Consider the following 23741-nt stretch of genomic DNA (forward strand, 5'->3'; position numbering starts at 1 on the left):
TTGTCCGACACATAACTGTCGGGGAACGGCGAGTTGTGCCATCAGCAATTGTCGGAAGTCGAGCGAGCATCCAAGTTTAGGTGAACGTAGAAACTCTTCGAATCGATTGTCGGTGTCGTCACGGGAACAAATGCGAGAAACTTCACGAGACACCGAGCCAAAGTGTCAGAGGGAAAGGAATCGAATTAAAAGGATATGTTGAGGGAACAGGTGAACAAGGAAGAAGGGGGTGGAGATATTATTGTTCGTTTCGTCCCCCTTTAATCGTCCAAAGCTCGTGACTGTTTAGTTAATGCGGAAAACGTGTCTCATCTGCTCCATTTAGGGTCACCAACTACATTCGTTTAATATGCAAACCGATTCGACACCGAAGTTCGTCGGGTCAAGTGGATTATCCAGCCATCTTCACCACTGCATCCATTTTCTGTGAGCCGTTTGTATAATTGTGGTGTCATCCTGTAAGGCACGAACATCGACGATTATTGAGTCTCAAATGAAATTTCTATCTACAGTCATGCTGAAAATATTAAGGCAGCGCATTTTACTCAATTAATTCTGTCAAGTTTTGAGATGCTATTTCTCGCCTCTTCGATTTAAATTCACTTCTAATCAATCTCAATTAACCTAAAATTTTTCTCTCACGTCCAACAGCCTCCAATTTTAACGATTTCGTAAATTCCATTACAAGTATTCGCTATTCCAGCAACCGTGAAGTTTCTCTTTCTTTTTCTCCTTACGTCTTTGCTACTCCCTTTCCATCCACTTCTGGTGTTTCTCGAGCGTTTCGTCGATTCTGTCTCGAAAATATACTTAAATTTATTCATTCGTTTTGCCGGTCCCTCACTCCATTAAGATATTAAAGCGGCGTTTGCTTGATATCTACCTACACAGGTGAGAAACTTTGCCATTTTGCACCGTTATAAACGCAGGAGAATAGAAGAGCATGTTGGAAACTTGCTGCGGTTGTGTATTCTACGAACGGGATGAGCCCCACAGTTCTTGGCGAGTTCTCCTTTTGATGATAGACTCGAGCAGATTAACCGTTTGTGATATCTTTGTCGATTAAATTGTCGTAAATAATCTGGAATATTCCTTCCTGATATAACTGTTAGCTTGAAAATTTATATTATCTTTTACACAATATATTAAACTGCAGATCTCATAATTGCAGATCGCATAAATTAGACGAAAAATCGGATCTTTGTTTTTCTTTTTTATTGAAATAAGAAAGCGTTTACTCGAACGTACGGTTTGTTTATAAAGTAGTTGAGATTTTTACAAAATATATGCCTAACACGATGCATGCCTCTGTCTTTTGAGGAATTAATTTCGCTCTGTGATTCTCTTTAATTAAGCATCGTAAAAATGTCTAGATGAACTTTCGGATGTGAGTTCTTAGACTGCAGTAAATTAATAAAGAATTATGCAGAACGTTTGTTTATTTTGGAGAAACGTGTAATTGACACAAAAGCATTGCTACGAATTTAATTAACAAACGGGGTTAATTATATTCGTACGTGTCAACAACATAATGTAGGACTTTGATGTGATTCCTCGTACGGTAACATGAGAAACATTCAAGTCGTACACGACATAAATCCTATCATCACGCGCTGGAAATCTTTGTTAAAAAAAAATGTGAATTTATTGTTTCAACAAATACAGAAAACATTTTCGTTTCTATTATATAAAGTAAGGATGCACTGGATCGTAAAATTACCGGATATCGAATATCCGGACAGAATGTAACATTGGATATCCGAGAAGGCAATTTCTTCGAATCGGAGACCGGAGATTCCGAGAAAGTGTCTTCTAAAATAAAAAGCCCACAGAGAAAAAGATTATAATTTTGCAACAATGTATAAGATATTATAGCATCATGAATATACAAATTTGTTTCTATAGAACATTTGTATAAAAAAAATTCAACAATTTAATGATATCAAATTTCAACCGGACATATTCCCGGATATTAATGATATCCGACTATCCGGTCGGATAGTAAAAAAAAAATAGTAAATGCCGGATTATACCGGATGCCGGATAGTGCGTCCCTAATATAAAGATCGCAATTAGATTTTATATTCGGCTGTAAGCGGTCTTTTTATCTCGAGAGATGTTATAATATATCCAGTCTGAAATTTCCAGATCCCGTTTTTATTTGACGATATCCTATTCATCGCACCATACCGGTTATAAATAAATGTGGCTTCATAAACGATTCCATACGCGTGTCAGCGATCCTTTCACAAGAAATAGTACGAAGCGTACGAATTATTGCGCGGTCACTCTGAATGGATCAAACAAGCTTCTCTGAAAGTGCCGCAATTTCTCGACAAGCGGACAGAACAGAACGAGGGCAGATTCGATTTGTAACAATGAGACATATCGCTTCGTCTCGTATGAGAAAAACAACCTGTGCATACGTGTTCAGAAAATATCGTCTCGTCATTGAAAACATTTCTGAGTCTCGTAATTACTTAAGACTGCCATTGCCATACTAATTAATCCTACAGTTCCTCTTTGTGTAAAACTTTTATCTTCTATTCTTCTATTGTCGCTTCGTTTAACGACGGGACTCCATTTGTGGCGAGTTTCGTTGCGAATTTTCAAGAAAACGCGGAGATCTGACACAGCTAATTATTTTTTCAAGTTTGCCTATGTACTAACATAAGCAGACGGTTGCGCTGAAAAGCTTTGCGAGTATGTGGTTGCTTTGAGTGGCGCGACAGTGAGAGACGGGAAATTATCATGATTTTATACTATATGCACTTTGACCATTTAACAGCGCGCACGCGTTGTAAGTAGAAAGAAAAGCACTTCACTACTTTGAAAGTCCTGCCGAGCCAGCAGCATCGTGAAATTGTAGGAATTTTTATAGAACCAAGAATTTATCAACGCAAGAATTAGCGCAATAAGGGATAAAGCGGAAACGTGGGATGAAGTAATCATAGAAAGCGTAACACAAATCCTTGATTTCCAAATTCGTTGAAACTACTGAAATCTAACAACTATGGAATTTAGGATCTATGGATTCTATGATCTATGGAAGCTTAGAGTTACAGCCTGTAAGATCTGTTGGAACGATCTCTGTGGAACCGAACTTCCGTGAAGTTTGAAGTCTGTAGAAACTAAGATCTATGGAAGTTAGAATTCAAGGAGAGTTAGAATCGGTGGAATCTCCAATAGCTACAGATCGCTAAGAATTATGGAATGTATGATCCATGGGAGATTACATGAAAATTTACACGCATCCCCTTTCAGATTCATGGTCAGAAAATATGTGACGTCGCGTCGCGTCGCGTCGTGCGGATATACATACAATAGAGTATGCTCGATCGTTTGAAACAGCTTTAAGCTTCAACTATAGGATACGGCGCGGCGTAGGCCTCGCTCGCCAAGGTAACTTTGGAAATTTCGTTATAACGTTATTCAAGCGAGTTAGCGCGGGTGTCGCCAAGTTTGACACTTTACCCCGTATTCGCACCTGACACTTAACGTTAAGTCGGATCGTCTGAACACGAGACCCTTCCTATGTTTACGCTCGCGCGACTAACACGTAGAACCGCATTCAGCGCCAAATGGGCGGCCTGGATATCAAACTTGGTTTGTTTACATCCGCTGCGTTTGACACATGATCAGCGAGACGTCTCTTGGCGATAAACAGCGAAACTTGCTTCCGTCCGTGCTCCCATAGATATCGCAGCTTAGTTCACTGAAACTTTATATTGGCTTCACTTCAATATTCTATCAGTGATTCTCTGATGGAATTTCTAGTCTCCTTAATTGAAATATAAATGGCTGACGTATAATTTACGCGTAAAGAAAAACTTACATAAATTCATCGTCACGTAGTGACGACATGTGCAGAAACGTGGTAATGAAAATTTCGCGAATAACTTTTGGGGTTGAAGCGACTCGCGTACGCCGAGAGTTCTCGTTTCATAGGAGATCTACGAGACTACTTCGCTGTTACTGCGATACTAGCAGGTTCTCCTCCTGTTCTCCTCCTGAATCTCAGTATGGTAGTCTAGGTCACGGCACGACGCGCGAAATTACAAATTCACCACCGTAAGCGTATTCTCCTCGTTCAAAAGGAGCATCTCTGAGGGTAACTTATTTACGCCACCATTGTTAGACGAAACAGTTGCACAGACCCGCTTGTGAAGCTTATTACTCTAGGATGAGAGCACTCCGTTCTCTATATAACCTTTTAGACATTGGATACTATTGGATCCTCGCATTCGTAAATTCACACGAGTCTTTAAAACTATTTGTTTTAGGATCTATGAAAGATGTATGATATCTTTAGATTTCTCTTTCGATTCTAGATACGTAGATTTTATGCTTTAGGTATCATACAATCGCTCGGATTTCATTGTTACCTTTGTCAAACAATTGTTAAGCCCAATTGATAGTACATATGTTCTGATATAGGTACATGATTTTTGATGGGTTGAAATCTGTTATTTCCTGTTCCTATTGTGTGCCTTTAAAAATTACATGGTACTTCAACGCTACTCCGTTAAACTCGTGATGTGAAGTGCAATAGGAGTGTTGTTATTTACATAAATAAAAAAATCGTGACAACGTTGCTATTTTTCAATGTATTTCACAGCAGAATTACAGAAAATATAAGTTAAATAGTCTAAGTCTTGATCATTTGTCGTATTTTAGAATATTATTAAAATTAAATTAATTAGATTATAGTTTGCTTTACATTTTTTTTAGGTTAAATAAATAAAAGTGTTAAAAATGCTCTTGTGTGTGTGTGTGTGTGTGTGTGTGTGTGTGTGTGTGTGTGTGTGTGTGTGTGTGTGTGTGTGTGTGTGTTTCCTAAATCGCACCACAATCTAACCTTTTAAATTGCACATTACCTAATATTTTTTCGTTTCTTACATTTTTATTCTATTTATTATTACGTAAAAATGTATATATTGTAAACCTGTCAAGTGTTTATTTTGTTTTCACATAGAAACTCTTTAAATTATTTCTTGAAATTATCATGTGTTTAAGAAATTATGAAAAATATATTCTGAAGTTTTTAACAACATAATAAAATACAAATACGCTAGTTACGAATGGTCTGTTAGAAGAGATTATCATGACAAAGATGTTCTTAGTGCCGTTATCTTCCGAGAAGTAATGATCAAATAAAATCATTTGATGTGTGTTCTGGATTTGAAGCCGAATTTTTGGTATAGATAGCAGACATGTAACGATCTCTGCGCCACGATCGCCACATCACCGGAATTAGCTTTCACAGCCAATTCCTTTTTAAAATTCATACATGAATTTCTGTTGAGAAACTACCGATTTACATCCTGATAATATTCATAAAATTGAAAATTTCGGAAATTTGAATAGAAATAAGAATCATCCGTTTTAGACACATAAAAACATGAAACTCGTTTCTCATATAATTGAGCAAGTGGATATTGGCCAGTTGATATATACATAAACAAATATATGTTACAACATATATTTATCGGTACATATTTCGAACTTTCTGCACAGAAAAAGGATAAGATACGTTACCTGTAAAATTTCTATAATGATAGTGTCTATTTGCACTTATTAGTAATGGGAGCCGTTCGTTCGCGAGGTGCCTATTGATCTTTCCTCCTGTCCAAGGTAAATCAAAGAGGATTTGTAATTTGCTTTGTTACACCGTAAATAACAAGCGTTGCTATGGAAGAAAAAACAATATTGTTCGGCTGGCTATGAAGGCTATGAAATGGCAGATTATTTCGCCAGGACTTGGTCATTGAGGTAAAACTTTTTATCTTTCCACCTTTATTGAGGCGTTCTGCCTTTATTGAGTCTTCAATCATGGCATAGTGCATAAAGTAGGATTATGCTAACAAAGACGATATATGAGACATCTTGAAAGCGCTAGTCTATATTAATATTTTACGAAAAATTCTTTTATTACGATTTTTGCTGTAACAGATAGATTTTTCCGCGTGATTTGTCTTTCTGAGTGTTCGAAGAGTTTTGTAATTTGTCTTGTATATTTGTGTGTAATGTATTATTAAATATGTAGCGTGTTATTAAGCATGTCATGTTAATTATGCTGTAGCAAAATATTCGGAAGAGAAACATGAATCTCAGCTAAAATTTACCTAAATATTGATTTAATATTTAATAAATATATCAAAAAATATATTTATTAATATTTTATCAAATATTGACAAATATAAATCTGTTTAGTTAAGTCATGTCGCTCTACTTTTAACTATTCGAAGTCAAACTTCAAATTCGATAGTTTTGTCCATCACAAACTAAAAAACATTAACTTAATAAAATTTAAATTCAGTTTAACAGTCGATTGAAATCATAATTTAATTTTTCTTTTACTAATGGGAAATCACCGCCGTGGCTGATATCGTGTTATCATAAATTATACTTCGCTGTTTCACGATCTCTTTCACTTTTAATATCTACATAACTTGAAAATACATAACAATTAGATTTGCAACAAAAGTCTATGATCTCTTTGAATTGTAAGGAGTACATTACAGATAGTTCCGCAATTTAAAAAGCACATGTTGATCTTTTCACGAGATACTCGATGAAATTGCAGCGAATGTAAGGCAAGATCTCGCGGTTTTAGACATCTGCACGCTCCATCCACTCAGACGAATTAGAAACGGAGTAATCAGTCGAAGTTGGTGCACAGACCATTCAGCCTTTCGTTCACACACGCGCTCGTCTATTCTTCTGCAGAATCGATTAGTCGAAAGTAGCACACAAGCTGCCATTAACGCAAGCAGTGTGTTGCGTTCGGCTAGCCGCACAGCTTTTCTTCGTGTTGTTTGCCAAGAAATCAATAGCTCTTACCCGAGAGCTTCTACGAGCAGAGGTCGTTCGTAGGGTGAACGAGCATTATTCAAACGTAAGCATTTAGTTCTTGCTTTCAATGTTCTTGATTCTTGAAAACCGCAATTTGTTTTCTTTAATGGATATTTTTCGTAATTTACCGCATATATATTTTCGTCATTAATAGATATCTCATATAATATTTAATGTAAGACGTCTTTATAACGTCTGCGTAATGTATCGTACGGCAGATTATTCCAATGACGCAAGTAGTTACCTAACCGACGATGTTCCGTTAAGAGCTTAGAGACTTTCAGTATTAAGCTCGCAGGAGAAGCTTGGCAAGTTGAGCTGCCGTCCTGTACTTCCTCATTTAAATCAATATGAAAATTGACAAAGTCCGCGCGACAACGTTTTCGCGGCAGTTTCCCAACGGTACACTTAGTTACGTGTAAGCTACGAGATTCATTTATTAAAATTACATTGTTAACTATCATCTCGTGCAAAGGAATGAGTGAATTCTTGGAGCGATTAAAGATTAATTACACCTTTCAGAGATACTCTCGATTGTCCGAAATGACGTGCGTTGGCGTCACACAAGTTGAAGAAATAGTTTAACAGCTGTCGCTCTGGTCTTTAGCTTGATTGTACACATAGATTGGTACATAGCCTCTTTGTCCGGTTCTCTTTGACGAATTAAATACATAAAATACAATTTTCGAATGCCGAAATAGAATTTTCTGAATATTGAACGTTTGCAAATGGTTGCAAACGTAACATCCATTGTAGCACGCGCGGCAACGTGGTTTTTGATTTCTTGTTCCTTTTTGTATCTTTCTTTTTTCCAGCAGCGGGGCGTCGGCTGGCCAGAACGGCGTCGCGGCGCCTCCGCTTTGAGTTTTCCAACCCCTACAATTCCCCGTACACCCCTTTCGCCCCGTTTACACCACCGGCACGACGCGACGTGGCGCACAACAAACGGCGTGTGATATGTTCTCGTATTCCCCCTTTCCTACCCTTTTTCACCGCCCTTTCGACGAGACGTATCGCTCTCTCCCCATACACGTGGTAAACGTATTGGTTCTTCTAAACATTTCCATGTTCCTCTGTGGTTGTTTCGACTTTTGGTGAAATATTTTAGTCGTACCATTTAGTCATACCATGCGATATTCGTTATATCCTGTCCGATGTTTGTATATTGGTTTTAATATTCCGTTATTTAAGCATTTATTATTATGAGAATGGTATGATGGTATATATATTGAATTTTAGAAATGTGGCGAAAAAGAGGGGCATATCTCGGCATATTCGAGTTGAACTGGTATGCGAGACCATTTTCGGGAAGTCGCTATGTGATCTCTGTGTATATTAGGGAATGATGACGCCGCAGGCGAAATTTCGCCCGCGAACGAAGTTTCGCTACCTCGAATAATCTCCGTAGAGGCGATTCGGTCAGACTTCGTGGCGAAGCTGTTTGCATTCGGCTGCATATTTCACACGTCGTATATGCTCCGCCATATTTGCATCGCGGCCTCGTAATCTCGTTGAAATACAACCACCCGCGAGACAGGCACCTCTCGTATTGTTGCTCGCTAGTTTGCCGTCCCGAGTCGCTTATTGTCGCTCGTCGTCTCCTGTGGAAGACGTCGAATCCAGGACGGGGATGAGGGGATGTTCGCGATCGTAAAATGGCGACAATGAAGGAAAAAGTATTGACAGCATCCGACGGCCACGTTTGCATTCAAAGGCTATTCGAGGTTTAACTACATGCATCCTTTGGAATTTTATTTACAGCCTAAGCCGATTAAATTAAAATGCTTTTTTTAAATTTAAAAACTGTCGGAGCAATACATAAAAAGTATACAAACACTCAGTAACTCGAAATTAATTATAATTCACTGTAAACTGTATCGGTGATGACGTTGAGAAAAATGCAAGTCCATGTTACTGACGTAAAACCGAAAATGAAAAAGCGGCGTGTGAGAGAATGTCATTTTCGTCGACGAGATGAGCACAAAACAAGCCGACGTACCGTTCACGAATTTTGTCGGAACACCCGACGAAAACTTGTATTCGCGGACAAAAACGTGCACGTCGACTAATTACGACGCTAATTTAAAAGGTCTTGGCGACGTTAACATTTCTCATTAAGAGAGTAACAAGCAGCTCGTAGTCAAAAATAACGAAGTAGTCGGCTGAAAATAACGAAGTCTCCGTCTGAAATTTTGTGGGACGTAAACTTGCCCCGGTATTATGATGTGATGCCGACAATTATTATAATATGTTGTTCAACGAATAAAAAGTTGCGCACATATCAACCTATAGGTAATTAAATTGTGCGATAAACGTGCGAGTATTTATATGAGAAATAAATTAATTTCTACGCGAAACAATTTCGTAGATTTCTGTTTCACTCCTCTGTTGGATTACCAGGAATGATATCCGGTTTCCTAATGCATTTCCGAGGATAGTTACTGAATCGATAACTTGCGCAAGATATAGGGAGAGAGAGAGAGAAGGAGGGAACCGAGAAAGGTGCACATTTCATCATTTTATGATCCGTCCTCAGCTCTCACAACGCGACCGCTGGCGGGTCAGATTAAATTGCATCTACGCCGACTAACGGGCGCATTAAATCTCGTAAGCTCCGCCTGATGGCAGATTCCGCAGCGAGTTACGTCCGCACGAATTTTCAGACGTCGACGATATTCGCCGTCGGCTTAACGTCGAGCTACGTCAAGCATCGCCGGTGTCGTCGCTTCGTCGTCGTCGTCGTCGTCGTCGTCGTCGTCGTCACCGATGCTGCAGCTGTTTGGCGATTCAGCTCGCGGAGGGGACCAACGACGCACGTAATAGGGAAATGCGTCGACCTCGTAGTGTGCCATTCCACTTTCTAGACCCTTTCCCCGGACCAGTAGCCGCAAAAGCGAAGGTTGGTTCAATGATGATTCAGTAATTTCATGGCTCGACGGAGCGAGTCCCGTTAAAAGTGATTGCCGCCGGATGTCACGCGTCCGCTTTTGATCACCCAAATAAGATCGCGGAAAGACGGCTTGAAATTCCACGATTCGAGAGACGGGAAGGGATGATTTACGAGGTGCTTTAAGATAAAATCAGTTTCTTCATATTCGTGAAAAATTGCCTATTCTAAATCGAATAGATATGTTAAATTTAAGCATCTGTTTGCGAATATATAAAAATATTGTGCGTCTTTTTTTCTTATTTCTGTAAAAATAGTATATTTTTAATGTTAGAGATAAAATCAGAATTTATAATACGTCATGATGTTAAATATAAAATTTATACCGTGATATCATAAATTCTATGTTATATAATGTTAAATCATTCAAATACATATTTAGTTATTTCACTTCCATTTCATAACGCGAGTTTCACGACGGTTATTTGTGTTTATGAACATTCCGTGAGGCGCGCATTTATTGATGCGTGGCATCAAGGAAAGAGAATATATAATATATGAATATTTGCAATTCTGTGGCAATTAGCGGTTTAATTTTAATTTAAACGAAATATCAGTCCACGACGTTGACGATGCGACTGAGTCGATGCGACAGTTGTTGTGCGGTCGTTCTGGACCTACCGGTATAACGGTAAAATTAGCGATGCACTATTATCTCTATTAGCCATAGTTATTAGAGCAATTACGAGCGTAACATAATGCCTATTTGCAAGGTGCATTCGAACGCGATTGCGACGCTGGCGCGCGTTGCCCTTAACGAACGATGTTTTCAAAACAATTAACTGATAATTCGCGTCTGCGTTAGTTTGAGGTCTTGTTTAATTTTACGGTAATTAGGTCATATCACGTCCACAATGATGGCATCGGCGACAAAACGAAATATTTTTCTGTAATACCGTAATGTTTAACATGTTAAACATTTTGTTAATCACATTTCAAAAAACTAAAGTTTTATTTATTTAAGCTTAAATCAATTTCAAAATTAAAATGAAAGTTTTCTTATATTTTTACAGTTCAGAAACTTAACTTTCTTTAACAGCTTCTTTTATAAGCGATAAACTGTCGACAGGTTCGCCGTCGAATGTTATCGCCGTTCTGGTCAGTTTCATTTCTACAGTCTGCGATTTCGAGAAAATACGCGACTTTTTCGTTCTTGGATCAGCCTGTATATTCGTGATTTATTACACGGGTATCCGTCGCTCGATTCGCGTTTGCGGACATTATCGGCGGCTTGTCGTCGACGAGGCATTTGGCCCTTTATTTCCCGACTTCGCGGAAGGAAGAAAAATAGACGGTGCTCCTCGTGGCGCCCCGGGATCGTTACTTTCCAGATCTCTTTCGGTGGAAGACGGTGGAAAAAGTCGGACGCGTTTTCGCGGAGCATCGATTACGGTATTCGGTAATTTTGTGCTCCGCCGGAGCGAGCTGAAAAAAATATCACTGTGCGTTATTTCGACACCGTCGATTCCCATAGTGGACTGTTCGACTAGAAATGGAAATCGAGATGTGATTATATCCCGAACTGCATTTGAAGTCTGATTTGTTACTTACGAGAGGAGAATTTGTCGATCTCATTTCGATAATTCGTCAAAGTTATAAAACAAATAATATAATAGAAAAATGGAATAAATTGTAAACTAAACTGCTATATAAACGAATAAAACGTCGTAATAAAAAGAGGACAAATATCTTCCTTTGTTGAGAAAAAAAAGGCGGCAAGAGCCGCAGTCTTTTATCTTTCGTGTCTTGTCACAACGAGGGTTCAGTGCTGTCCAAATTTAGTGAAATTTTCCACGTTGAAAATTTGTATTTACCTAACAGGGGGTCTGTCAAAGCAAGGGAGAAATGTGTCCGAGAGCTTGAAGAAGGGTCGCTACAAAAGGAAGGGTGAGAATATGGGAGGTAAGGATCAAATTCGCTGTTCGATTTGTGACTGATCGATCGTGACGCTCAGTAATTCTACACTTCGTTGAAGCGGCTTCGTGTTAACGAGAAAGGAAGGAAAAAGTCCGGATATGCGTATTCTCGTGCATCATGTAATGGAAGTTACTTTATTGAGTTCCAAAAGAAAATAAAAATAAAAATTATGGAATGTCTGTTGTGCTTTTTAAAATAAAAATGTTTACAATATAGCACATACAAAAAAATATACAGCATACACGACTTAAATATGCATGACTCAAGTTATGTAACGTTATGAACTTTTTAGCTCGAATAATGAGCTTTTTAGCTCGAATAAGTTATGTAACGTTATGAGCTTTTTTAGCTCGAATAATGAAACTAAAAGATCGATATTAAATAAGTTAATTAAGTGCGGTATACTTGTCGATATGATTTTATTTCTTTTCTCTGCCGTATTATCATAGACTTATTACATTATAAGCTGAAGATGAAGTGTCTTTCGATTCTGATACTCTTGAAGGATCGATTAGGTCGGATTCGAATGACATTAAAATACAATTCCCTATCGTTCGGTGCTCCACTACTCTAAAAGAAATAAAAGCTAATCGTAGTTAATTGAATTAATATGGCCGATGTTTTAGTAGCGGAAAAGTCATTCGGCATATTTTCGCAATTTAAATGAAAGATAATTCATAACAGCTAGTGTACGCAGTTACTTATGTAACGGATGTAGAATATTTTCTGAAACATCTTATATAATTTATAAAAACTCATATAACAGCTAGTGTACAGTTACTTATGTAATGGATGTAGAATATTTTCTGAAACATCTTATATAATTTATAAAAACTTACGCGCTTGATTGCATTTTATTATATAATCTCTTCTCAGAGACTTTACTATTAGATGTTTAAAAATTCTTAAAGTCATAGTTAATTGTTGCTAGAATTTATTGTAATATTTTTAGTTATATGTTATTATAATACTGGATGCCCTGCATCATATCAACTCTATTTCTTGGCTATCAAATTTAATATTGAACAGACGCAGTTTTACAAAAATTAGTACCGTCAGGACTATCTTAAATCATTTATGACACAAACTTTCAGAAACAGTAAATTCGCCATAAGTTTTACGTATAATCCTCATGGTACCTCTTACTCTTCTTCTGATTATAAATAAATAACAACATTACTTCTCTTCTGGTTATAAATAAAGAACAAACAGTAGCGAGAATGTACTTTATCAGGCTCCACAATTAAAACAATTTTAAATTTAGTAGCCAAGACATACAGTTGGTATGATGTAGAACAAACATTATAATAGGTAACATATAACTAAAAATGTTATAACTCCACTTTTGCAGACACATAAATTTTAATTTTTGAAAATATTTATAATATGATATACATATACTAATCTTTAATTTCGAATCTTTCTCGATAACATTTGCGGAGCTATTGTGAAAGGATATAAAGCGTATTCTATTCTGTCTCAATTTTTTCTTATGTATTTTTGATCAATATTTAATTGTATCGACAAATTTACCTATCTGCTAACTTACTTTCACGATCACGAGGTTGAGTCGGGAAGGGGCTGTTCTCGATACTCGCCTAATCGATCTCAAGCCTTTGTAAGTCGCGCTGTAAGTCGAGAATGAAGGTACCAAAGACTGCTTGCCTTTACCCTGCCTGAAGAGGCTGGAATAAGAAAGCGAAGGGGTTCCGAACATGCTTGAGGAGACGGAAGAGTCTCGATCTCAAGGAACTTTAAAGAACAATCGCGCACAAGATATCGCAATTTTTATTTCAGCCGTTGTATTTTCTCGTATAACACTTGATATTAAATTTATTACGTTATTATATTAAGTTTTACAATTTCTGTTTTCTAAAGCGTTTATAAAATAAAAATAGTGCGGCTCAGCATAGCTCTTGTAACTTGAAAGGATAAAATACAATCGAGAATATCCGTATAAATATTTTTACTTCTTTTATTATTTTCTTGGTTATTAATTGTCGATAAATTGATTTCTCAACACATCTTCTGAACAAGTAATTAAATATATTTATCCGATCTTAAATGTTCTCGATTGGTTGGAGATAATCGATGAAAAGATTGGCGAAAATTCTTGTCCTTGTGGCTTTCTGCTGCGTTCCTAAGTCGAAGACGAAAATACCGAATTCGGTCTAAAAAGTAATATTTTAATTCTTTCATATAGGATTCAAATAATATTCAAAAACATTTTCGTACTTTCTTTCTCTTTCTCTCTCTTCCTATTTCCCATTCCCTTTCTTGTTCAATCCTTTCTCACTCTCTTCATCTTTCTCACTATCTGTTCTCTTTGGTCGCGCAACCCCCTTGTTTCTCGGTAATTAAACGGGGGTCGATGTCAATTAAATTATTCCCGCCGTGTTTCACACGTGACGTGACGGTTCTCCGAGAGATACCCTACCATAATCGATAGTCGCTCGACTATTCATTAGTTGTAAATGTCACAGTGTAATCGTACAATAGTTGTTAAAATTGATTTGCTGTGGTTATTTGCGTATTAATTATTTAGTTATTGATTTATAATATATATAGATAGTTTTAGCATTGCAAAATTAATGTATTTTATGTGTCAATTTCAAATTGTTAAAAAATTCAAGTTTATCCCCTATGAAACAATTTCAGAAAAAGTGATGCGCGGGCTATTGATAATCACTTCCATTTCATTGTGCGCAAATATAAGAGAACATTTCAAGATTTCAATTTAAGATTTTTAAGTTAATGCGTACGTTTCAATTGTCACAAATGTATTATTCGGATTACTCCTCTGCTGATAACATAACATTTAAAATTATTTAAAATGACGATTTACCATCTCGGATGGATGCTTTCAGTGCTGTTTAGCTTTTCGTCTCTTTCGCCTCGTTTCCATTTTGCCAGCGAAAAGCATTTCTTCGAGAGCATTTTGCGAATATTTCCTCTCGCCAGAATAGTGACGACAATTACTAAAATACCTCGGCATGATTGTTGCATTTAATGAGACATTATCGTTACGGTTTTAACGATCGAAGGTGTCATTTAACCTATTCTTAAAAATCTGTTAAAATTATTCGCTTAGTATGTTTTTTTTTTCCAAAAACGAATGATGTTTTTATTGAAGTTAATACGAGAAACGAGTCTTGCGTAAATAAATTGGTATAGAATATTAAATTTTTTTTATCCGAAGGAAAACCGTCCGTTGAAAAGTTTAAATGCATTACTAAAATGCGTCTACCCAAACCTTCGCTCGATACTCGACTTTTTCATTTTCGGTCCTCATTTCCATTTCGAGCGATGGAAAAAGAAGCGTATTCCTTCGTTTCGCATTCGATATTTACTGCTGGCCACGAGACGCCGGTACAATTTTAAAGGAGCGCCTTTAAAATTAAGGGCTCTCCTTCACGCGCCCAAAGCGAACACCGATGGTTTACCGGGGGCTATTTTCAACCCTCCGGGTTCGACACTTCGTGTCCCGATGAAAACGTTTGCCGACTAAACGAGACCCCGATTTCGAAGGCGAGCACAAAAAAGTGGGATGAAGAAACGAATGCGAATGAACGTGAAAGAATGAATCTTCCGTGTCGCATATCATCGTTTTTTATGTCTTCTCACATTTTTCCGCGCGCGTTGTTTCGCCATTTATGCGAGTTTGCGTTTACACAGCATCAGGTATGCATAGAGGCAGAAAGTAGCTCGACGGTAATTTGCAAGCACGTATTGAAAAGAACGTGATCCGACAAAATAATCGTAATTTGAATTTACATACAGGATAATTTTATAGATTCACAAAATCAGTGATCTTATAATTATATAATATATACAGCGCGCATACGAGCACACATATATGTACATCAGATATCTAATATATATTACATATTGAATCAATTTTGTATAAATTACAAAGAAATTGGTATCTTAGGCATGTTTCCAGTTTATATTTTATCTATATATATTTGTGCAGTAGTCGCAATTAAACTTAAATATGTAGTAAATTCGATAGTACAAATTATATCCAACACGATATTACGAGAACTGTCTAGTGCGTCGATAGTAGTATCTGCGCGGTTTGCGTTTTCCGATGCCGCTTTCGACAGCGATTTTAAAGACGCAATAGAAAAAATTGCAACTCACGCGGTGACTACGACGAGGGTCAGTTGATATTGGATTCGAAACGTACGAGATCGGCAATATCCTTCAGGCCTCTTCTCTTTGCATTCCTCGATGGAGAAAGGTTTCCTCTCACCGGGCATCTTCGGGATAAAGCCACGAGAGGAGTGGAGTGGAGTGGAAGGTTTGCATGCCACGCTGCACGAACGCGTTCGATATTCCGATATCCTGATATGGGGAGTGTTTCTCCTCGCGACATCCTCGCCTCCTCTCCGGGATATACACCCTCTTCATGGAATTTATTATCCGCTCTCAACCTGCGCTCTGTGCACTCCCGCCCCCTCTCCCCTCTCTACGCTGAAAACCCTCGAGGATCACCTTACTGAGGATTCGGCAGTTTCCATACCGCAATGGTGGCTGTTTTTCGACGAGACTTTCTTGAAAGAAGCTTTGATCCAGTCGAAGACTCCTAATAGTCCTTTCGTTCGCGGAAAAATCTTCAAGAGAACAAAATCTTGTAATCGATTATCGTCGGTACATGAAGCTGATAAAAATTTTACACGCAAAAATGGCTTTCTCGAAACAACTTACATTTACGAGCGCTTTTAAGATCTAACTATTCGGATCTATCTCGGTGTGAGTTAATTTTTAATTTAGTAAAATTATTCGGTCTGTGAACTCTCGTAATGAGTCTTCTGCAAAGTATTTTGGATCCGAGCTCGCGTATAATTGTAATCATTTATTTCATCCAAAGTGCATTGTTATTTATCTACTTGTTTGTGTTATTGTTGCAGAGATCCACCTCTCGGTATTTTGCGAGCTGATGACCTCGCAAGCAGTCGTGCACTCACCTCTGCATCGATTCGATCGAAGCACCGCAGTCTCTCTTCAGCAACGCTGAAGGGCTAGCGCACGTCGTGGTGGTGGGTTAGCGAAAAATGCGATAGGAACGGAGGGATTCGACCACGAGAGGACGAGGAAGAAAACGGGAGGGTTTGTTGCCTGATGAGAGAGCACCATGTGCTCGATCGTACTGGTCTGGCGTTGGAGGGCTGCCCTCTTCAGCACGATGTTGCTGCTATTGTCCTGGGGAACAAACGCGGCGGAGGACTGCCCGAGCATGTGTGCGTGCAAGTGGAAAGGCGGGAAGGAATGGGTTGAATGTGCGAACCGTGATCTCAAAGGATTACCGCAGGGTGCCCGAGAGGAGACGCAGGTGCTCGACCTGTCAGGCAATCATCTGGTCAACTTACCAGCGGAATGCTTCCGCGCCCTTGGTTTGATCAACCTTCAACGGCTCTATCTGGGCAAATCTCGAATTAATCAGATTGCCTCTGAGGCGTTCGTCGGTCTGGTCGGCCTAGTAGAGCTCGATCTGTCCGAGAATCAGATCGAACAGGTGCCTACGGATACCTTTGCGTCCTATCCAAGTTTAATGAGGCTTATATTGAATGGGAACCCAATCAGGGAAATTCGCCAAAACGCATTTCTTCGTTTGGTGCATCTTACTAATTTGGAGATCAGTAAGTGCGCGATAGAGATTATCGAGCAGAACGCTTTTGAGGGCCTCCAGTCGCTAGAGTGGCTTCGATTGGACGGCAATCGACTCACCTACGTGCCAGATCACACTCTACCGCTGGGAGGAAATCTCAGAGGATTGACTCTTCACAACAATCCGTGGCAGTGTGACTGTAGACTGAGAATAATGCAGGCCTGGTTGAAGGAATCAGCCCCAGCAGCGCCGCAAGAGTCCGAACCTATCTGCGATTCCCCGGCGAGACTACATGGCAAACAAATCAAGAGTCTTAAGATCAATGAATTAGCCTGTCTACCGCGTATCGATCTTCAAGATCATTTAGAGATTTACGAGGGCGGGAATATCACTTTAAGATGCGATGTTCATGCGGTTCCGACTGCTAAGGTCACTTGGTGGTTCAATGGAGAACCATGCGAGCTGCAACACGAAAACAATTCGATGGCTAGCAGTATTTCTACATTTCCAAGGTAAGCGAATTTCCAACCTCTATTATAGATCTTTAACAAAACTTTATCCATGTTTCTTTTGTTTCGAAACGTGTTTCTCTACATCTATTTTAGGTACATCTACCGACAACGAGGCGGGACCAACATGAGCAGCTCGCTGTTCCTCTACTCGGTCGAGTCGCTCGACGAGGGCACCTACAGCTGTATCGCAGAAAACAGCGCGGGTTCTGCGGTGGCAAATCTTTCTCTTCGTGTGCTCTTTCGCGAGAAACCCACTGTAGAGCCACCCTCCGACAATCCTGGTTCCGGTTATGTAGCCGCAATTGTTGCTGGCGCATTGGTAGGCACCCTTTTGGCAATGAGCTGTTTAGTGGGTAGCGTGATATACTGTGCGAAGAAGCGTCGTCGCGATCGGAAGCGCAATTCGAAAGCGTTGGTGACGCAGAGCAAGTCGGTTCTACCAATCACGAAGGATACTACTAGCATTTCCTGTCGGAAAGGTAACGGTAGTCTGATCGGAGGTCTTGAACATCAGCAGATGGTCTCATACACCGAACGTGAGATCAACCGTGCGGCTACTTTGGAACGTCGGGAACACACCAGGAGTAATCACTTAGATCGAGATGCATATTCAGTAGCGAGTCCAGTTGCCAAGTATTTAACCGAACCTGATTTAATCAATGAAGTACCCGAGAACTCCGAGGTGGGCTATGGGCAGTTGTACGGACGGCATCATCAGCGTGTCGGTGGCGTTGACCGGCAGGTCTTGGATTACGACTCGGGCTATCCATTGCAGCCCGATCTGCGGCCGCCACCGGTGCTACCACAGATGAGTTATTTGGATCAGGATGGCTATCCGCTCAATTTTGGCCTGCCTAAGATCACCTTTAGTACTGCTAGCACTTTGCCTAGACTCCGACAACGTATGACGGAGCCAGGCTCGGCGGCTGCGCCGGCGGCCAGATATTCGCGCGAGGCGGAATTCCTCGCAAGATCACCGGGATATGATCCCATTTTACCGCGAACCGATGCTAGGTACACCGCCGAGGGTTATCCTTATCCGGTGCATCAGCATCAACATCAGCATCAACATCAGCATCAGCATCAACAGCAACAACAGCAGCAACAGTCGCAATCACAGACAATACAGCCATCACTATCAATTCAACCGGTCGAGCAACCGATTCAACAGCAACTGCCCATTCAGTCGCCAGTATCGCCAGTTGCTGTTTTTCCAGAAGTACCCTTCATACCATCACCTCCTGCGGCTTATAGAGGCGAAACCACTCCGTTATCGCCGCGGTCCCTTCTCGGCAAAACTGCTCGCGAGGCCGCGGCTGCAGCTGCCGCGAGAGCGGAGGAGCTGCAACCTCCGAATCATCCGGAAAGTCCTGATGAAGGCTACGTAGGGGACGCTATGGATGTATGAGGAATCCGAACCGGACAAGAGTTTAATTGTCGGATCTGAGAAGTGCGGGAAGTACATCCTGGATCTGAATAAAATTCCTAAACTGTGAATAAAATTAATGTATCATTTGTTTTTTCAAGTTTATTCTTATTTTTTATTTACTGGGTCTATTTTGAAAAAAAAAAGGATCGGATTGATTGTTTTTTTGGGGGGAAAATATAATACGATTAACATTTTTTTTATGGAAGTGATCTCATTTTTATGACATCATACAAACTTTCTTCAAAGTATGTTATACCATGTAATTATTATTTATTACCTAATTTCTGCTAAAAAGGATTTTATCTTGCGACAATAATTTAATTTTGAGAATTTATTATATACGTTGCATAAATATTTGAATATCTTTAGATTAGTTTAGCCGGTTCATAAAACATTTATTTAAGAATAGAAATTCATCATCTTTGTGTGTACATTTTCATATGTGTTTCTGATGAAATTACAGTCAAGAGGCAAAATCTGTCCTCATTTTTTTGCTCAACATATTGATCCAGTAAATAAAATAACGACATTTATATTTGCATAAAAATTTGCGAATAGTTTTTATAATCTTCTTCCATGCGTCAAGCATAAAGACCTAAGCGAACAACGAGATATCAAGAAGGAAATCTGTCCTCGTCATACTACCAGATTAATTCGTGGAGAATAACAGGGTCCAGGATGTGATTGGCGGAACAGGGCCACCCGAGACGGCACGAACAAAGGACTCGTCCTGGCGATGGAGACGTAATAGATTAATCAGAAGGCATGTCTCGAATGTCGCTGTGGTGCGCAGTCCTTGTCAGAGCCGGGAAGGATGGTAGAGATGTTCGCTTATAGAACGCGGTGATTTTTGCATTCACGTATTCGAGGGAAATCGACTCCGAAAAATTTACGCGGATCGCGTTTAAATGCGGAGAGTGCTTTTTCGGACACCAAAATGGCGACCGGATTTATTTAAACGGCGTGTCGCGCTTGTGAAATACGACGACGTCTTTTGGACACGATCCAAGGAGAAACGTCGTTCGGTCGCGTTGAAAAGGAACCAAGATGGCGTGACTGATCCTTAAAGTGATAGATAAATGTTTGGCGGACTCGATCGAGTGAAACGCGCCTCATGGACCTCGAAGGCGCGCTTTCAGCATCGCGAACAAGAACGTGATTGGTGCTCAAAGCGGGGCTCCTCCGACGGAATCCGCTACGAAAATGTGAAATTAATTAAATTTAATTGTTCATGTTGATCCCGCGACTGACAAAGTTCGCTATAAACCGCGAAATGAACGAACGGTATGGATGTAAAATAATAATAAAAAGGAGACTGTCCTTGTTAATTATACATATGGATATTTGTGAGAACTTTTATATATTATTTGCTCTATCTCTTGTAACATAATTATTTAAAAAAATTGTGTTGCAGATTTGATATCATTATATCAAAAAATATATAATTTATTGTTGTTTTTTTAACGTGTTATGATTGATATGATCTGGTCGCTTCGATATATTCTTAATGGCTCTTGGATTACTCCGATATGGTTTACACAGCGTTATATCCCACACGTGATACGTGATACGGGGTGCTCGTGACTCGGAAATCTGCTCAAGCCATCTTTGCACTCTCCCCGGTAGAGCACTTTGTTTTATACTTTTTTTTAGAATAAACGTCATTTTTATTTCTATTGAGGACCCTCTCGATCCTGGCGTTTTAAAGTGGAGATGCAACTGTAGCGATTCTGCTGTAGTGATAATAATGTTAACTTGGTGTTTAAGACTGGCGAATTGTGTGAGATTAGGAGCGCCATGATGGCACTCGACCTGATGTACAGAGACCGTTGAACGTACAGGATGTTCTGAAAACGGTGTATACCAGAATCGGATTGTGGAGCGAGGAATTACAAAAGTACATTTATTTTCAAAAGAATTTAATTTTAAAAATTTTTTAATGCAAAAATTACATTTTAAAAAATCAAGATTTTAAGAAACTTGAGAATTAAGAAGACATGAATTTTATTCGTTGAGATGTTAAAAATTATGATTTACTTAAATAGTTCTTACTTCGTTGCTTCGTTATAGTTAGATTACTTATTGTACTAAAAAAAATTTTGCAAGTTAATTCCAGCTCTTTGGAATGGTATACGTCTCTTCTAGGACGCCCCGTATATCTATATACATATACGTATATATAAATATACATATATACAGACACACAACACGGATAGATATATACATATTATATGGCGCGAACACTGAAAAACACTAAACGGCAAAAAGATCGGTGAAAGTAGTTAATTTTTTAAAGGTGTCTTTGCGAGATGCGATTCGAGCTGGCTTCACCCTCTTAAATCATCGATCGATCTACAATCGATAGACATATAATGAGATGAAAATCATGCGATTGGCATTGTTTCTACAACTAAATGTAATATTTGTTCAAGTTTGCAAATTTCAACTATTCAGAAAACACTGATGAGTAGTTGATGACAAATTATCATAACTGCAAGGTGGCGTCGGATGTGACAGAAGAATGCGCCTCGAGAAAGCATCGAGTCCTGGAGAGTCCTTTCATCGTCAGAAGTACCCGGCGACGAGGAAACTGGTTTCCTTTCCGTTGCCGTAATCACGACGCGATTCACGGATGAACAGTGTTTGCTTTCCAGTCTGGCGACTCGCAAGGATATAGAATCCTGCCTGTGTCCTTTAAGCTTCGCCGTCGAGGTAACTCGAAATTTGTCTTTGCCTTCGAGTTTCGTATATAACAATATTTCATCTTGTTCCGGGGCAAGTAATTTATTTACATTTTGAGAAATTTCAGGCCAAACGAGAATGTTTGAAACAAGAAATGAAGAGAAATTCTTAGTACGTCAGGAAATTAAAAAATTGTTTACTTTAGTCAATTAAAATTTAACGTTTCGGATTATGTTAAAATTTAACAAACATTTTTACAAGTAAATTAATAAAACAGATAATTTAAATAACAGATTGAAATTAAAATTCTTTAAAATAATTCATTAAAAATCTGTATAAAATTCTTTTTTTTTTTTAATATAAGAATTAATACTATATTTTGAAGAAGGGCAATTATAGAATTTGAAACACGAATAACCGAAATACGTTTAAATTTGATTGTACGTTTTCAGAGTCGCCAACTTTCAGAGTCGAAATACAAGTTATATCGAGTTGTGAACGTAATTTTACGCACTGACGAAATTCTGCAAAAGGAGTTCTATATTTGTTGTTTCATTTAATTAGAACTTTTTAAACGAGCTTGCCAACGAGAATAACTTCAAACCGCGCGGTCAATTTTGCGAATTTCATTTAATTTGCCGTGAATGGGCAGACTATTAGGCTGTGTTTTCGGAATACAAACGTAGCAAAAATTTACGGCATTTAGAATTTTTATAAATGTTTAACCAATTTTGAATCTGTTAAAAATAGTTAGTCTCTAATGAGATATTAAAAAAAATATTTTTTTACATTAATATATAAATCTTTTTTTTATTTCTTAATATTTTTATATGTTATATTTTAAACTTAGAAGAAGAAAAGGAGATATGAAATATTGCTTAGTTATTTAAATATCGCATCTTAAACGTTGAGAAGTATTCGGAAATGAAATAATTAGAAAACTCATACCTTTTCATGTAATCGCCATTTCCTTAAAGAATTTCCTTAAACGACTTCGCTTGCGGTTAAATAAATAACATCGTTAAATTGAGTTAAATTACACGAGGAAATGCAATGTACTTCCTAGAGAAGAACCTTTTAAAAATAATCATTTCAGTTTGTACATTAAAAAGATTAGTAACGGATGATTTTATACTTTTTAAAGAGAACTGATTTTTTGAGATTGTATTTTCATAGGTAAAAATTTTTTATAGACCTCTCTCTAGGTGCTTCATGCATATTTATTTGCATCGATTAAAATCTGGTGAAAGGAAAATAAAAGTCCAACACATTCGAAACAATTCCTTTTTCCCGAAAAAATCTAAACTAGAAAGTTTGTTTTTTTTTTTTTTAGTTTTTACTTCGACGCCATACTTTCAGAGATTCGTTTTTTTCGTAGATAAAAATTTATCATCGCAATCTGTCGCTTCCTTCTTCGTTTATTTATTTTTGTCGAATTGACGAGCGAGCGGTTAAACGCAGGAACAAGAAAAACACTAGCAAAGTTTAACGATCTTGCTCGCAGGCGATATTGCATTCGCTGGTTTGCGGCTCGTCTGAGTTAAATGCATTCCTCTTTTTCCATCGATCCCTTTTTACTTCTTATTTATTCCTTTTCGCTTGCGCGCACTAATTATAACCGCGGTCGCGAGCTTGCTCGGTAACGATCTTGCTTTTTTTGTAGAAACGCGTCGGAAAGCTTTTCTGGATTTTCCTCGAGAATCCAAAGAGACATGAGATACATTTTTTGAAATGTATTTCATAAGAGAAAATTATACGAACGGAGTTATCTTTTCGTACAGACAATTC

General features: G+C 38.5%; 1 protein-coding gene across 1 annotated transcript; it reads left to right on the top strand.

Annotated features, from left to right (window-relative positions):
- Positions 1 to 16705: 16705 nt before the first annotated feature.
- Positions 16706 to 19293, top strand: LOC108757660 (leucine-rich repeat-containing protein 24). Its single transcript, XM_018502147.1, has 2 exons — positions 16706 to 17842; positions 17936 to 19293. The coding sequence occupies exons 1-2, from the start codon at positions 16857 to 16859 to the stop codon at positions 19248 to 19250; spliced, it is 2301 nt and encodes a 766-aa protein (XP_018357649.1). The 5' UTR covers positions 16706 to 16856; the 3' UTR covers positions 19251 to 19293.
- Positions 19294 to 23741: the final 4448 nt, after the last annotated feature.

The sequence above is a fragment of the Trachymyrmex cornetzi genome, unplaced genomic scaffold (genome assembly GCF_001594075.2).
Source record: "Trachymyrmex cornetzi isolate Tcor2-1 unplaced genomic scaffold, Tcor1.1 scaffold147, whole genome shotgun sequence".
Lineage (NCBI taxonomy): Eukaryota > Metazoa > Arthropoda > Insecta > Hymenoptera > Formicidae > Trachymyrmex > Trachymyrmex cornetzi.

Bases quoted from the DNA above. Each gene is read 5' to 3' on its own strand.
- LOC108757660 (XM_018502147.1), top strand. From the start codon at position 16,857: ATGTGCTCGATCGTACTGGTCTGGCGTTGGAGGGCTGCCCTCTTCAGC. The intron at 17,843-17,935 runs GTAAGCGAATTT...CATCTATTTTAG, and splicing joins AGTATTTCTACATTTCCAAG to GTACATCTACCGACAACGAG.